This window comes from Meleagris gallopavo, chromosome 7 (genome assembly GCF_000146605.3).
Source record: "Meleagris gallopavo isolate NT-WF06-2002-E0010 breed Aviagen turkey brand Nicholas breeding stock chromosome 7, Turkey_5.1, whole genome shotgun sequence".
Lineage (NCBI taxonomy): Eukaryota > Metazoa > Chordata > Aves > Galliformes > Phasianidae > Meleagris > Meleagris gallopavo.
The window spans coordinates 577,856-594,548 of NC_015017.2; the positions used below are offsets into that span (position 1 = coordinate 577,856).

General features: G+C 49.7%; 1 protein-coding gene across 1 annotated transcript in view; it reads right to left on the minus strand.

Annotated features, from left to right (window-relative positions):
* Positions 1-1,643: 1,643 nt before the first annotated feature.
* Positions 1,644-16,693, minus strand: part of COL6A1 (collagen type VI alpha 1 chain) — a 20,992-nt gene continuing 5,942 nt past the window's right edge. Inside the window, exons 15-34 of the mRNA XM_010713158.3 lie at positions 16,624-16,686; positions 16,044-16,106; positions 15,810-15,899; positions 15,636-15,698; positions 14,340-14,402; positions 11,198-11,260; positions 10,643-10,705; positions 9,903-9,953; positions 9,783-9,818; positions 9,265-9,327; positions 8,843-8,908; positions 8,665-8,700; positions 8,004-8,040; positions 7,573-7,581; positions 6,892-7,025; positions 5,843-5,952; positions 5,355-5,538; positions 4,977-5,151; positions 4,430-4,459; positions 1,644-3,684 (exon numbers count right to left, since the gene is read on the minus strand). Coding sequence (XP_010711460.1) covers positions 3,074-3,684; positions 4,430-4,459; positions 4,977-5,151; positions 5,355-5,538; positions 5,843-5,952; positions 6,892-7,025; positions 7,573-7,581; positions 8,004-8,040; positions 8,665-8,700; positions 8,843-8,908; positions 9,265-9,327; positions 9,783-9,818; positions 9,903-9,953; positions 10,643-10,705; positions 11,198-11,260; positions 14,340-14,402; positions 15,636-15,698; positions 15,810-15,899; positions 16,044-16,106; positions 16,624-16,686 — 2,010 coding nt within the window. The 3' untranslated portion in view covers positions 1,644-3,073. The remainder of the gene's footprint in view (positions 3,685-4,429; positions 4,460-4,976; positions 5,152-5,354; positions 5,539-5,842; positions 5,953-6,891; positions 7,026-7,572; positions 7,582-8,003; positions 8,041-8,664; positions 8,701-8,842; positions 8,909-9,264; positions 9,328-9,782; positions 9,819-9,902; positions 9,954-10,642; positions 10,706-11,197; positions 11,261-14,339; positions 14,403-15,635; positions 15,699-15,809; positions 15,900-16,043; positions 16,107-16,623; positions 16,687-16,693) is intronic.

Consider the following 16,693-nt stretch of genomic DNA (forward strand, 5'->3'; position numbering starts at 1 on the left):
TCCCTGCTTTCTGGGAAAGCCATCCCATTCCATCCAGTCTTTTTAAAATGGTGCTTCTTCTGGGCAAATGGCAGCTTACAGCAAATGTTCAATTTTTTCCCATGGGAAAGTTGACAAATGCTTCAAAACTGAGGCTTGGAAATGAAAACTGCCAGCGTTTGCTGGTTTGGGATGTTTATCCTCTTTAAATAAATGGGGAGAAGCCAGGGCATGGTTGAGGAGGGAAAACAAGCTCATGGAGGCAGGAAAAATCCCTCCTGCCACCCTTTATTTTTCAGCTGAAAGCGATCAAATTGTTGTCAACCAGCCCAAGGAAAGTGTGTTCCCCCCAAGTTTTCCTTGGTGTCTTTTGCATTCCTGTCTTTCACATGTTCCAAGGGGCAGAGGCGGCACAAAGTCTCCCTTATCCCCCCTGTCCCCTTCTCCATTGTCTGCAGCCTGTCTGGGTGGCTGGAGGCAGAGGGCATGTGGTTTCCATTAGTGCAGAGAGGGAGCCTCGGGGGGTAAGATCTTTTCCAGCTTCCAGCTCCACTCCTGCTCCTTGTCGCCCAGCAGGAATAGTGGAACTGGTTCCTGCCCACCCCTCTGCTCTGCCCACCCCACCATGGCAAGCTCAGTGCTGGTGGTGGTTGGGTAATCCTGTGGTTTGTGCCCTGCTCCCCTCTTTCATCAATGAATCACGCTGGTCCTTAAGAAATTCTTCTTGGCTGTAACAATAGTGGCCTTTATTAGGCACAGACATGAAGGTTTTTTCCTAGGGTTCTGTGGAGAGGACAGAAGGGCATCTTTTAGAAGCGCCCCTCGGAAGGAGGACGCCATGCAAAATGAAACCACTTCTGGAGCCTCTTCAGAGGTGCTCCTCAGTTTCCAGCTGTGAGTGAGGTATCCCCAGCACTGCCAGCCTGCCCTCTCATCTCAGCTGAGATAGCTTTTTTGCTTGGCCAAAAGAGACTACAGCTACGAGGAGAACATGAGATGATGGAAGGAGCAGGGAGGTGCTTCTCAAAAGCACATTCACAGAAACACGATATAGATGGGGAACAGCACCTGGGGATCAACTGATATTAGATGCATGCAAGGTGAAAGGTCACAGCAAGCCCCCAGGATATACAGCCAACCCCAAAGACAGGCATCTTTTAGAGCTGCCTTAGGCTATAAAATAAATGCGTAGGGAGCAGACTGCCTGGTAAAGCTGTCTGAGTTTTTTGCTACTTCCACCACAAGCTCTGCCACTAGAACAGAGTCCCCATCTGCCCAGGAAGTGACACACGGAGGACAGACACTGGACAGAAGGAGAAAGGAAACACGACTCACTTCTTCACCTGATGTTCTCCATCTCTCTGCACCAGTGAGGGCTGGTCTTCTGGAAACAACAGCATCTAGCTGTGCTATGAGACAGTGGAAAATATTGCGGGCAGAAGCCTGTTTGTACCAATTTAAAACACACTCATTCATACATTCAAATAATCACTGGATTTCTCAAATCCCTAGCATTCAGTAATAGGCGTATATTAAGTAAATGCAGGACATCTATCTTGTTTTGCACTGTGTAGTTTAATGCAAGAAGTCCTGTCACAGTCCTCCCAAGATCCTAATATTCCATATTTCACTTTTCAGCCACTCAAGAGAGACAAGCTTCCAACGAGGTTGTGGAAAACAATTTATTTGACGAATTTCTGAAGTGAACAACTTTTAGTAAAACAGGCATAAAATAAAAGTAACTTCTGGATACAAAATAGTTTGGGATGATGGTGATACTTGGAAATCACTGTTGCTTTCTCAGAAGCGCATGAATTCATAGCAAGAGCACCAATGGAAGCGCTGAACAAAACCTCACCCAGCCAAACCACATCTTCAGTGTGGTCCTGGAAACAAATGTGTAAACACCAAGGGCCCACATCACCCACGTAGTGATAGCACCTTTGATATCTGCAGGGTGTGATTCAAAGCCCCGGCAGATAATGGCAGCCTTTCTCTTGACGTGGCTGGGCTGTGGAATAGGTCATAATTCAATATATAGTAGAGTTTGTAGGCCTAGGTGTCTAACTCGTAGATAGTCTGATAGTCTTCCCTCACTGGGAAACAGCTTGACACTTGGAAAAAAAACCAAAAAAACAAAAAAAACAAACCACCACCACCACCAACAAAAATCCTCTAACTGGGCTCAGAGAGATTTTCCAGCATGGCATGTGGACCATAAGGCAAGTCATCAGGTTACTTATGAGGTTCCTGGTTTCACTGTAGGACCACAAAATCGGTTAGTGAAGGAGTGCAGCTTCTTCTCACATTACCCCCTCCCCGATGGCTGTTGGCCACCTTTCCTTGCCCCCAGCCCAGCCCCATCTCTGGATGGGAATGTCAGCACTGAGGTATGCTCCAGCACCCACCTCCAACCCAGCCCTGGGAAGTCAGTGGCCCATTGCACTGCACAGGAGGCAACAGATGCTTTCAGTTCTGCCTAGTGCACGGGTGGTTCAGATAATAAGTCCATCTCTTCCCACCAGCATGGGAGACATGAACCAAACTTGCCAGCCATGACAGTGATCCCCTCTCAAAACTTACTGAAATGCTGAAGCTCAGCACTGGGTTGGGACCATTGTTAGCTGGGAAAGTGCACAGCTGACGTATGAATGAAAGAGGCAAATGAAGAAAAAAAACCCTGTATCTAAAAAGGATATAATCGACATTGTGGGACTGAGCAAGTCCTTAGTGGTACAACATTCCTCATCCTGGTTCTTTCTTGGCAAAAACCAGAGAGATGAAGTTGCTTTTGGTGTCCAGGAGGATTACTGCTAGGTGCACTTATGCTTGCCTGCTGCAGGGAGTTAGTGAGAGGCAGTCACAGGGCAGGGGTAGGAGGCTCAAGGCTAGGAGGGCAGAGATGCAGATGGAGAAGAAGGTGGAGAAGGAAGGAGACTGTGCACAGACAGGCTGTCGCACTATGGCTTTCTGTATAGATGCAAGTTCCTCAGGTTGGTCAAGAATACTGTTAATTTTTTTTTTTGTCTTGTCATTTTTCATTTTTAGGTGAGAGAGAAGCCGGAGCGGCCCTGGTAGAAACCCCCGTGGGTGCTCAGTCAACAGCTATCTTCCTGGAGACAGTTTGGTAGAAGACGCCACGCAGCAGGGAGGTATAGTCAGGCACACGGAACAGGTGACGCTCCCCGTAGACAACGTCATAATTTGCGGTCTTCCCCGTTACCAGGACACGGATGTTGGGCTCATTAACTTGGCTGCCCACTGCCAGCACGTAGACCTCAATACCAGCCTGCTGAACTTCCTGCACAGTCCTCTCGATGGCCCTCGCAGTGATCCCCTGCGAGTTGCCATCAGAAAACACCAGCACCTTCTTCTTAGCCCCAGCACGAGAGGATCGCTGGTACAGCCCCGTGACGTACTGCAGAGCGGCACTGACATCTGTGGCTTCGTTCATGAACTCCATGTTGTCAACAGCTTTGGCGATGACCGTGTAGTTGCGCTGAAATGGGACTTCCACCTTCTGCTGGTTTCTGCCGCTGTACTGCACCACCGAGACTCGCACAGAGTCCTCGGCAGGCTTGCTGGCCTCAAGGAACCGCTCTGCGAGCCGCTTCACAAAACTCTTGGTGGTGTCAAAGTTCTTGCTCCCCACGCTGGTGGAACTGTCCACCAACAGCATGATGTCTGCCGGATTGGTAAAAGTGACTGCAAGAGGACAGACCCGGGGCTCGTTATGCTGCTTTTTTCTCCTGCTTTCCATAGGAAGCTGGTGAATTTACCCAGCTATCTCGCATGCTTCCTGCTTTGTTAGACTTAGGAAATCCCCACTGTTTGTGTGGTTTGCTGCTTTCGTTTCCCCTACTCCAGTGCTATCCTACATGTGTCTTTTTACCCTTTCATTCTTTCTTTTATTTAGTTTATGACTCCTGTTACTTATTGCAGTAGGTGTTTTCCTTGACTTACACTGTCCCATTTTGTCTGGGGAATCACTACATCTTCCCAGGTTGGCCTGTTTCCATGAGTCTAAAGATTGTATACTCTTCTGACATCAAAATGGATCTCTTTAAATTCCTCGCTTTCCAACCACTTTTCTCTGATATCCTGCCACAGTGCTGACCTTTTGTATGTGCTTGGACCTCCCCCCACAGCACAACCAATCTCATTTGTCTCATCTAAAGCCTAGGTGGACTAAATCTGGCACAGTCTCCTAAGGAATTAGAGAAGCAACTGTCCAGCCTTTTCTCGCTCCTGTCCCCCAAGTGCTTTGCGCTGGGGTGTACATGAGAGATTCCAGGTTTCCTCTTTCTCTAGTCTGTCAGCAGAGCTCAGGAGCCTCCCTGCTGTGGGATATCTCCATCCCTATATCCCTATGCACAGCAACTATCACTTCCCTAACCACAGCATCCACAACCCCTTTGTGTGTATCATGACAAGAGGAGCAGGTACTCACTTGGGCAGGTATAGTCTGGACATTTCTTCTCTGTTAAGAAAATTAAAAAGAGTAACATTACCAACTCATGCAGGAAAATTGCTTTTTCCTGTAGCACAGCTTCCCACAGAGTTGCGCTGGGGACAAATACTTATCAAAATAGCCTCTTCACACAAGTTGTCATGCAAAGTTATAAGCACCAGAGAGCACAGAATATGTGCTTGAAAATTCTGGGGACAGAGATATCCTGCAATGGCTTAGGTCTTCGGTATTGCTGCAGAGTGTTCTGAGACATGAGACATTCTTATTGCTCGTTGACTGAACTGTGAATATTGCTCTCTTCCCTCAATACCTGAGCACAATTTAAGAGCATGACCAGGGCTATGCGTGGAGGGCAGCTTGCATCCCTCACCCTTCGGCTGCGACAGTTGTTACTATGGCCCTTATTGCCACCAGCCAGAGCTATGCTGCTCTGGCAACTTTCGAGGAGTGAGGAGTAAGACCTGGATTAACAGCCTGGGGACGGGTCCTCGCACAGACCCGGGTGATCCCATAGGTTTTCACTCACCTCGGCAGACATACGAGGTGATGTTCTGCAAGAAGGAGTCATCTAGGAGCTCAGCGTAGTTGTCTCTCTGAATGGACAATCCCTGTCTCCTTGGCATGCCTAAACAAGCGATGTCATTCAGTTGGTCTGGGTTTGGGTAGTTCCGGAAAATGTCACCTATTCCGAGGGAAACCACCTGTAGAAAAGTTAGAGTGTATCATTGGTGCCTAATTCGTTCATAAGCTTGACTGCCTGCCACGGCATGAGAGAGCTTCCAGTGATAGGAGCTCTGGCCTTGGAAAGCAAAAGATGGAGACCCCTGCGGATACTGCACTAATCCGACTGATTGTCATTCCATAGCTGTTCCCTGCCAGCCTCCCCGTGCCACCATGCCCTTACCGGGGTGACCTCACACAGAGAGGTCAGTGGGGTACGGTCCCGCAGTGTGTCTGAACGTCCGTCTGTGATGACGATGGCCACGTTATTGTTGGAGGTGAATCTCCGCAGCAGATTTTCCTTGCTGAACTGCAGGGCTTCTCCTGTGTGGGTGCCCCCAGCTATCCATTTCAGATTCTTGACTGCCCTGCAAACAGACATCAGAGAGCCTGAAAGCCCTGTGAGCAAGCCCTGATTCAGAGGAACGGCTGGGAATAGACGTCTTACTGAAATACAGGCATGCTTGCAAGGCAGGGCAAAATCCTGCTTGCACAGGGTTTTAGGTAACTTCCTTGGTCTCAGTACCACTCAAAAAGCCACCAAGTGACTTTTCACTGCATTCAGAATCCTAGCATTTGCAGAAGCTGCTAGTCTAGAGATGGAGGATGGGACGCGAGTAGGGTGTACTGGGTCAGGTCTCTGCACCGTGTGCTGAGACTCTGCAGACTCACTGTTTGAGTGCCCCAATGTTGTCTATGTTGGCATCCCCCATAGCCACCAGCTCCTGCGTGTTGTTGTGGCTGTACTGCACAACGCCCACTCGGGACTCCCCAGGTTCAAACTGTTGGAGAAGAAAAAAAGTCATTTAGTGCCAGGAACCTCCAGGGGACCTGAAGAGCTCAGGAAACTGCTAGTGGTTTCATTCTGGACATCTTTATGGCAAGCAATGCAGCTGCTTATTGGTGGTGGTATTATTCCAACAGGGGTGGATGCAGGTGAGCCTAGTGAAACAAGACCCAAACTCAGGTTTCCCACCTCAGTGATCTCAACACAAACCATTGTGGTGGTATGCTTTTCTTCTTAAATAGTAACTTTGCTGCCCAACTCTAGTCTTCCAAGCTATTTACTGGCACTTTATCAGCCAGAGACCTGTGCACGTCCACAGTCATGTCCAACAGCAGATCCTCGTCTTTACAGCCCATGTCGAGTTACACCTTACAGAAAGTCTGAATTCCAAACATCTCTTCCATAGCAGAGGGATAAGTGGAATTTCCCATGCAGAGCATGTTACCAGGGAAGAGTTCAGAGAGTAAATATTTTTACTGCTCTTCAAATGGAAGGACTTGAAGGACATTGCTCTTTTGTGCTGCAAATATCTCTTTCAGCAGTGTACTTAACTGGAAACCTTAATTGAAGGTTGGGGGCAGACCAGACTCCCTGGGGGCAGGCTGTCAGGGCCATTGGGAAGTTGCTACTCCAGCTACCTGAAATGCTCATTGGAACAAGGGGGAGACCAACAAACTGACTGACCAGGCAAACTAGGAGTTGTCTGCTTCATGACATGCAGAAAGAGTTCACAGCCACTGCAGTCTTGTTGCCCAGAGCGAGTAACGCACGTGTATTTTGGGAGAAAACAGACCCTGCAGACTCTCCCTATGAATCTAGGGGGAACTGAGACTCATCAGGTTATAAAGCTGAGCCTTGTGGAGTGGAGGCATCTCCCTGTTTTTCCACTTGCAGTGAAAAATAAATTTATCCTGGCACTCGAAGGAAATCTCACCTTCACACGCTCATCTTTGCTTAGGCGGTCAATGACTTTGATGATGAAATCCTTGGCAATCTGGAAGTTCTGCAGGCCAATGCTCTCCGAGCTGTCCAACACGAACAGGAGATCGACAGGACCACAAGTGCACTCTGTAGTAAAACACACACGTGGTGAGGCTTGTGTTTGCTATCTGAGTTGCTCTCAGAGCAACGTGCTTTGCAGGGAGGCATACCCAAGCAATCAGCCGGTGTTTGCTGTTAGCCTTGGTGGAAGGGCAGCAAAGCATGGTGCAAAATTAAGCGGCAAAATAGCCACATAGGAGCTTTAAGAACCAGCTTAATATTTTTTCCCTTCACATTTTTCTCAGCACCCCTTGTAAGTCACGTAACATTGCCAAGCTGTGAGTACCCACGAAACACTCAGTAACTATTTCCAAAATCTGTTTCCTCAGAAGCCTCCTCACTTCTTCCATTTGCCCAGCCCAGGAGGACAGAGGTGAACACTGGTGGGCTGGAGGAGGCTGACTCAGCTTGCTCCCCTCTTGCCCATGGCTGAAGGACATAATGTACTCTTGGTCCTTGCTTAAGGCTTTCGGATTACAAACCTAGTGGAAGGCAAGGAGTAGGGAGAGGGAGGGGGAAAGAGGGAGAAGCATTAGCAAACGCTTGCAGAATGATTTTGCCAAGTAACACTCACCACAGCATGCTAGAGGAGAAGGGAGAAAAAGAAAGAGCATTAAAATGCTGCAGATGAAGGTTTTCATACAACACAGACAGCAGGTCTGCATTTCTGCAAACACAGTGGCACCTGACCTAGATGATTCAAGCTCCTGCTCATTTGTGGAGTTTTCCCTCCTGTTTGACATATCCAGATCTCTCTCTTTTAGATCACAGTGCCCTGAACTGAAACACTGTGTGTGGCAGAGCTCTATCTCCAAAGACACTATGATATTCTTATTTAAATAAAAAAGCTAATCCTGGAGGGATTAAGTAAATTGCTAATTGTGAAGCTCGCATTCAGACCCCTAAGCACGCTGTGCTGTTGTAGCACTTCATTATCAGGGGTGCTAAGGTGCAGCGACCCCACTCTGCATGGAGCCAGAGGAGGAGAAATTCCAGGATACTCACAGCACATCTTCATGATGATGTCCAAGATTTCACACTCCTGAAACCAGAGATGAAGAAACTCTGTGGATATCAGCAGTGGCAGCTGCTTGGCTCCCAAGTGCTGCTACCCACCACCCCAACTGCTGTTTTTGCACCTTCAAAACAGATTTTAATCTGGAAATGAGTGATGTACAGTTGGGGCTGCTTCCCTTGGAGGAGGCCAGAGCTAGGCTTTGCCAGCAGTAAAGAGTACCCATTATGCTGACTGTGCAGAAGAGGCTGCATGGACAACCACCATCCAGCTTGCAAGAACTTTCCTCCCTTTGTGGAGGTTGCTTTTATTACGAGCTTACCATAAAATGGGGGGACCTGAGTCTTTGTGACCCATGGTCACAGCATGTCCAAATCCCTTGGTTGGTGGGCAAATTAATCAAGAAGCCAGCAAAGCAAAGAGGAGAGGCCAGTCTGGGGATAATTTAAATCTTCCCACTTATGTGAGAGCTGAAGTTTTCACACTGCACAGGGGGCTGGCTGGTGATGGTCTGACACAAAGGAAGGAAACCTTGCCAGCAAGACTCAGTAGGGCAGTAATGGGGCAGCCCATGAGCATGAGCCTCCCAGCAGCGACCCCCAGAAGCAAAGACCAAGTAAGCAAGCAGTGCCTCGATCCTGTCATACTCACGTCTGGTCCTGGAGGCCCCACAGGTCCAGGGGGTCCCTGTCAAACAGAAATGTTGAGAGAGCATTTACAAGAGCAGCAAGAACTCAATGTCTTGCCATGCAATGCAGAGGCTGGAAAGGTTGCTTGGCTTTCCACCTCCCAGCTTGTTGGTGCAAATCCTTCTGGAGCCCTGACTTACTGGGCGGCCTTCAGGACCCCTGTGGCCCTTTGCTCCTTTGATGCCACTGGGACCAGCAGTTGGGTTCTGGAGATGAAACAAAAAGAAAATTCACAAAGTTTGTTCTATCCTGTGGAGAGATACGCCCAGTGTCCCTTAGAGCAAACTTTGGTGCTGTCAGAAAGCACACAACACCATGTGGAGATAATATCCACTCTTGGCCTAACAGCTGGAGGTTTGCTAACCATTAGCTGTAGAATCTCAAGTGAACATCTAGTGAGAGCTCTGCTTGCTATCAGATACTGCACAGCAGCAAAGAGTTCTTGCAGGCTCACAAAGTCTGATGGGCTCTGACCCAAGAGCACCATAGTCCTAGATCCATCGCCATACTCCCAAACCACCCTAAAAGAGAAAAGTAATGCAGCTTTATAGAAATTACTCACATCGTTGCCAGGGTCTCCAGCTTCTCCTTCATCACCTTTAGGACCAACATATCCTTTTGTTCCCTGAAAAATAAGAGAGAGGATGTTGGTAGTGTGGTGAGGTTGATGCATAGACCTTATGACAGCTGGCCTGGAGAGGAGACAGAGAGCTAAGATAAGATTCCTAGCACTAAATGTCAATGTTATAGAGGGATACATCTCCTTAGTTGGCTTTCCCTGTCATAAGTCACTATCCAGCTCCCCCCAGCTGGTTCTTCCAACACCAAATGCTGGCTTGGGACCTACATTTGAGAGTGCTATGCCATCCTTGGTGTTGCATGAAGGCAGAACACTTCTACGAGAAGTAGACGAGGGAGGGGGATCTGTGCATAAGACAAACTGGGTTCTGGGTGAGCAGGCTGTTTCAAGGAGTCCATTTCACCATACAACTGACAGATAGGCTCTACAAGCCAAAGTACCAGCAGAAGACGCTAGCCAGGGAGTTCTCTATTAGATACAGAAGGAAGCAACCCACTTACATTAATGCCAGGGTCCCCTCTGTCTCCTTGCTGCCCCTGGGAATGAAGAAAAGGAAGTGTGTTAGGTCAGACAAGCATCAATAATGGTCTTATGATTTCAAAGCAGCACACTAAACTTACAGGGGCACCCGGGAATCCAATAGTGCCATTACCAGGAGGACCGTCCTCCCCCTGGAAAGGAAGGGAGAAGTAAATGAGACAGTGACAAGCAGAATACTCTGCATGGCAAAAGGATCTTGCCTTCCTTCAGCAGCCACCAAGAGGAGGCAACAGCCATCCTTGCTCTACTTGCAGAGCTGTGTTAAGAACAGTTATTGTATTCTTTTATGCTATATCCAGCTAAATATTGTTCTTACTACTTCTTTTTCCCTAGCACAGAGACCAGTCTTGCTGTGTCCCCCATCCCCACCCCCCTCCCCATCACTGCACAGCCAGATAGCGCAGCTTTTTTGTAGCTTTTCATGAAGTGTGGGGGGCACTGGGACATGAGCTGCCTGTATCTCTCTTGAAGACTACCTCTCATTCTTTATTTTAAGAGGAAAATGGAAAAGAATGAGATGGGACAAGCCCCAGAAGTTCTGATGGTGATACTGTGCTTCTCAGAGATCAGGGATATGAGCACAAGCTGGGAATGCTGGGCAATATTACCTCCACTGCTGAAAGTACATTCCAAGATAGGGCTCTCTGAGCCTGCAAAGGGGTTGCATGCTCAAAAAAAAAGCTGTTTACAAGTTTTCCCAATATATTTCAGCTGTTTATGAGAGCCATTTCTTTTCTCCCTGACCTGGACCATGCTGCACGGAACTAGGCAGCTGTAGATCATTCCTACATTGCATGCAGTCTCCATAAACACCACTCACCCTTTCTCCCATTAGGCCAGGATCTCCAGGCAACCCAGGTGCTCCAGGCGATCCCTTGGGACCCTGGATGAATCAGAAGGAGGAGTCAAGCACTGTGCACCATTCACTGATGTGGGAAGATGATGCCTTTCGAGACTCCCTGCAGAACTCTGGTCCCTTGCTTCCTACCTGAGACCAGCTCTGAGAACACACCTACAAGCTAGGAAGAAGCCCCTTTCATTCAGGGGCAGCACGCAAGAGTTACTCAAGCCTACCACAGGAGATATTTTGCTCCCCTAGTTTCTGCCAGAGGAAGAACAAACCACAAGGTGAAGCCACATCACTTGTGGTGCAGCTATATACCCTCTCTGGAAGATAGGAAAAAAAGTATTGACAGCCTTAGGGATCCACCAAAAATACCTTGAGATATCTGTCAGGAAGCTGACACCTCACTTTGTACACAAAAAAGGGTTTTCAAGACCTATGGGATGCGTGGACAGTCTTAATGGGCAGCATCGCTTGGTCTTCCCTCAATTCCCTCCTCCCAAGAAGATATGATGATGAAGCAGCACTGACCTCATTGCCACGGGGGCCATCATCTCCTCTGTAGCCCTTTGGTCCTGGGGGTCCAGGCTCACCCTAGGAGAACACAAAGAGCTGTCACATGAGCCCATCCTTAGAGGGGTCCCTTTGTTTCATAATGTGATTGGTGGGAGCAGGAACCTCATGCCTTGCACTCAGTGAGTCACTTCCACTGAGGAGAAAGGCTCTATTCATGGGGATCAACTCAGGTGAGGAGGTACTTGGGTAAGGAGGTATTCCAGGAGGAGGACCCAGAGGGGAAGAGGCTGGGAGGGGGCAAGACAACACTTTCCAGCAGTGAAGCACAGCTGGGCATTGCATTGATGTCCCTCCTTGATGGATCATATCACCCTGAAACTATCACAGGCCTCTCTCTACGGGAGCCTTGGACATGACTCATGGCAGCTGGGCTGATGAAAGCCCTTCCATGGCTGTGGGGAGTCTCTGTCCTCAGGAGGCTGCAGGGTCCTGGCAGCATCTGCTGGAACAGACCAGAGCTGTCACTCTGCCATGTCCATCTGGGCAGCGGCCACTTGGTCCGTCAGCTGCAGGGCTGGCCAGTGATGTTCAGATTCAAGAGGCAAAGGAGGAAAGAAGGCAGGAAGAGGGTGGATTTGGGCTTTTGTTGGATTTTTTTTTTGTCTTTATGAGCTCCAAAAACGCCCAAGGAAGCCCGAGACAACAGAGATAGTCTGTACTGGTGAGATTTGGAGTAGGAGCTGTCTTCATGTATTGTTCAGCCTAGCCCAGCTTTGCAGCTGCTGTCTCTCACCACCCACAAGCTGAGGAAGCTTTAGTTCCCTCCAGCTGTCCTTGCTGCTCTGCTTCATGCACTCTTCTTCCACAGAAGGGCACACAGATGGTGGCAGACAACACCAGAACTGCGTAGTGTGGAAAAGAGCAAGAGCCTGCTTAAAGGCGTGTGATCCTTATTTCTGTACAAGAGCCCAAAAGAGAGAAAGCTGGGAAGGAGGGACTGGATTTCATGACCATTCATATCAGCCAAAGTTGAATTCCAGATGCACTTGTCTCATGCTGGTCATAGGTGGCTTCACTGTAACAAACAAGTTAAAACCCTTTGCAGCCCCGATGGTGTTTGTGAAGATGTAGGATCTTGAGTCGTGAAGTCCTTAGCAGTTTCCTAACCTCTTTTCCTTCTACACACAACAAGAACTGCAGGAGGAATGGGCACCAGGGCCATGTGGAGATGGACCACGAAAGCAGCGCAGGAGATCAGGGGATGAGCATGCTGACCTTTAGCTTCTCTTGCAGACAGAAGGAAGGGTGAAACACAGTCACAGGTTAGCAGGAACTCCTTCTCCTTGCCAAGACAAATGTGCTCTAAGAGCCAGAGCTTGCAGATAACATGGCTTGAAAAGAGCATGCTTTTTTTAGTGTTTGCCTAAGTTCTTCCCTTGCCCAAGCCCAATTACACATTTATTTTTAATTTGGCCAAGGAAAAACATTTTCCCTCAGTTTATGGAAAAAAACATCTTTTCTTTACAACTGCTTGTTAAATGTCCCTAGAGTGACTGGGATACTAGGGCAGCTGCTGCTCTGGAGAAGCATCAGTGCTGCGGCACTTCCCTCTCTGACAGGGAATGAATTCAGTGCTCCTGGGAAGGGAAGATAGATAACCCGTAGGCTTGGTGACAGCCTCCTCTCCTTTCTGCCAGTTAAGGCAGGCTGGGGAAGATCCTTCCTTCTGTCATGCTTATACACCTTTGGCGCCCAGGCTTGGGTCAAATCTCCACCTGAATTCTATCTTATCCTGCCCAGTTCTCCTGCCTTGAAACTGGAATGAGACCCTATACAAGGAAAGCGGCTCTGGTCCTTCTTCCTTCGCTGGTGTCAACACATAGCACCTGCCCATTACATGCACACATCCAAATTCCCACCCTCTGACCAGTGGCACCTCCTACCATGGTCAAGTCCAACAAGCTGGTGGCTGTCAGATACTTTTTAACTGTGGCCAGAGCAGTTTAGCTCAGTTAAGAACAGAAATATCTGGACAATTCAATGAGAATTTGGTGCTTTTCTCTAGCACAAGGCAGGTTTGAGGGCAGTCTGACTCAGGGCAATCCCAACTTTGGCATGGGAGTGTTTCCGTAGTGGTGACCCTTGCTGGGGTAGGCAGGAACACAGCAGTGGCTCCTCTGTGGCTGTCCCACATTCCAAATCTCCTACAGGGCTCTTCAACAGTGGGTTGACCATGAAGGATTTCCAAAGCTCACACACCGATCTTCATTCTTCACCCCTCAGGGAAATCCTCTTCCAGCAGTGGGAACATTTATCTCAGTACTTTCCTATATCTTGAGCTCTATTGAAACTCTGATGATTACAGGAATAGGAGGGGAGTTGTGCCACTGAATTCATCCAAGGGTGATGTAAAGCATGCTTGCTCAGGTGGGAAGGCCATGCTGGTTATTGCCAACAGTGCTATCTCCATCAAGGATTAACCCAGCAACTCCAGAGGAATTGAGTGGAAGCTTGGTATGACTTTGAGAGGAAAGAACCTTTAACTGTGCGAGGGATAGAAGCCGCCTTTCAGCTGGAGGAATCCAGCTCTGTGCTTCAGAAAGCCAGCAGATCTCAGATCTATTTCTTGAAGCGCACACGAAGAAGTGGGCCCATAGTGGGAACACCAGGCCTCATAGTGAGCAGACTTGAGAAGCAATTGGCTTTGGGACAGATCGTCTGCAGATTCCAAGGGTGTCAGGCCACTGCCGAGGCCTTGTCAGGCTGTCCTTGCACTCACGAGACATCTCATTAACTCCCAGGATCAAGGCAAGCAGTGTTTGGCCCCAGGCCTGAACATTTTTTGCACTGCTGCAGCTCATACTTGCTGGTTTCCAGATCTGTCCACGAGACGTGTTGACATCTGTTTCCACAGGACTGGGAAATGACGTGAAGGTCTTTTTGTCCCCAGCCCAGCAGCCAAGTCTCCATTTTCTAGCCCCGCTCAAATTCTGAGTTCTCCTAGAAATCACTGCCCCTCTGCACTGGCTTTGCTTCCTGGTCTGGAACATGTGGAGACTTTGCTTCAAGATGCTGTGGCATCAGTTGAGCCCTTGAGCACAGCCTCCCTGCCAGCCCATGCACTTCCACATGCAATCCAGAAAGTCCCAAATCTTACCTGGTCTCCAGGTGGTCCAAGAGGTCCTTCCCGTCCTTGGTCACCAGGTGGTCCAGGTTCTCCCTGAAAACACACATAGAGGACATGAGAAACAGAGGGGCATGCACGGGATGTGAAGGGTCCTGCATGTGATGGGGAGCAGGGACACAGTAGTGTGTGCTGGGTAGAAACAGTCATCCTAACAGTGATTCTTCAGGTTTCGGGTGGGAAACCAGCACAGCGAGGCTGACTGGGGAGCCTGGAAAACCTGAGGCAGGGTGTTTTGGTGGCACACACTACAAGGCTCTTCATACAGGGTGCTGCTCCACCTGCAATCCCGGAGAGGCTTTCTGAAGGTTACACCTGGATTAAAACTTTTGGGAAAGTGGTTGGTGATCCAAAGCTCTTGCTTTCAGGCTGGGCTCCTAAGCCAAAGAGTAAACATAAAATAACTTTTGAAGAGCCCTGAACACTGGTGGAGGTGTTTCTGTCAAGATTACCAAGCCTTGTGCTTGATCTAAAACTTGGAAGGAAGCAGCCCTCTGTCTGCAGAACAGGCTGATGGCATGCATCCATCTCCCTTGCACATTTGCCCCACACACCACATGCGGTGGTGCTGCTGTGCTTCCCCTGCAGGAAGGAGGAGGCTGCTTCAGCTTCGTGTAGCCCATCCCAACACAGCCCATTCCTATCCTCAAGGTGAGTGGCACTTCAGCCTGGACATACAACAGCAAACACCTGGCAGTGCTGGCATCGCTAGGGTGCTGCTCCTGGATGCCATCCCACACAGCAGAAGCATGCAGGCACCTGTGCCATTGGCCATGTGTTTGTCCACTTGTCCCATAGCCTCATTCACCCCATGCTTGCAGCAGGTGACTCATCCCAGACAAGCCCAACAAATGATTTCCTATTGACTCCCACTCACTCCAGCAAGGGGAGGGAGGTTTTACCCTCACCCAGGTGCCTGCCTACTGCTGTGCCCTCCTTACTGAACTCTGCCTGCCTGCAGAGCCCCACCACTCCCCCAGGAGGACATCCTGCTCATTTGCTCTCACCAACTGGTTTATTATCCACAGACTGCCCTCTGCCTGCTCTCTGGGCATGCTCTTTTCTGGGGTTTGTCTGTTTGCTGATAACCTGTTATTGTGAAGGTGTGATTGCCAGGGGATGGTGCCAGGGCGAAATGTGGCAGGCGCCCATCAGGCAGGCAGGTGCATGAGCCAAGCTTGCCCACTGGCCACCCATTTCCAGCCCCAGCTGTCCAACGTGCTACCATTTGCAAGCAGAAGCCAACAGGCTCCCCATGGATGTAGTTACCAGATCTCCTCGTGGCCCACGGTCACCTGGTGAGCCTGGGGGTCCTCTTTCTCCATTGCTGCCCTGCAAGAAGATGGTAGGAACACAGATTTAGGACCCCTCTCAGCACTGCACGACCCTCCCTCATCACCTGCCCACAGACATCAGCCCCTGCTGCAGCCTGCCCACGCTCACCCTCTCTCCTGGAGGACCATCTGCGCCTGGGGAACCCTCATCCCCTATCTCCCCTAAGGGTCCAGGCTCTCCCCTGTTGCCAGGAGCACCCTGTAACAAAGCAAAGACAAATCAGAGGGTTTTGAAGCAAAGCCCTGCATACTAGTGGAGCCTTGGGCAAGCTCTGCTTTGAGGGAGAGGCTGGAGAAGAGACCTCTCCTTCTTGCAGAGGACTTGTGTGAGCTCTTCACCAACCTTCTCTCCAGGACTCCCAGGAATGCCCTGCCGGCCAGGTTTTCCATCTTCCCCAGGCTCCCCCTTCACAAGGACACAAGAAGACATCAGTACCAAGGGGTGGATTCTGGTCCCCATGCTGATGTGGATGGCTGGAGTTTTGGCTCTCCCTGAAATCCCTTTTTCTCCACAGTCCCATGGAGGTCCCCATCCCCTCCACTGCCTCACCAATGTGAGCCACCATTTCTCAGGAACCTCTCAGAGTTTTGGGAACATCCTGGAGCTGGGGCAAGCAGTGCACAGTTCACATCTCACCAACCAGACCTCACTGAGGGTAAGGGGCAGCATATTCTAGTAGGGGCTTGTCCCCAGGTGGCATGGGGAGATCTGCAGTGGATCAATCACTGTGTCTCCTGAGAGTGCCCCTTAAACCTGAGTGTCTGCCTCTCCTGAACCACTCCATCTCCAAAGTGGGTGTAGGACATCTGTCCTTCTTACAAGCTGGAGGCTGCCAAGCACGCCTCCTTCTGTGCTGGGCATAGCAAGGGCAGCCCCATGGTCCAGCAAGCTGGGGAGTGTGAGGTGGATACCATGGGCTCACCTTTCCTCCCTTGGGTCCATAAGCACCGGGATCGCCCTTTGGTCCAGGTGGGCCCTGAGTGCCCTGTTGA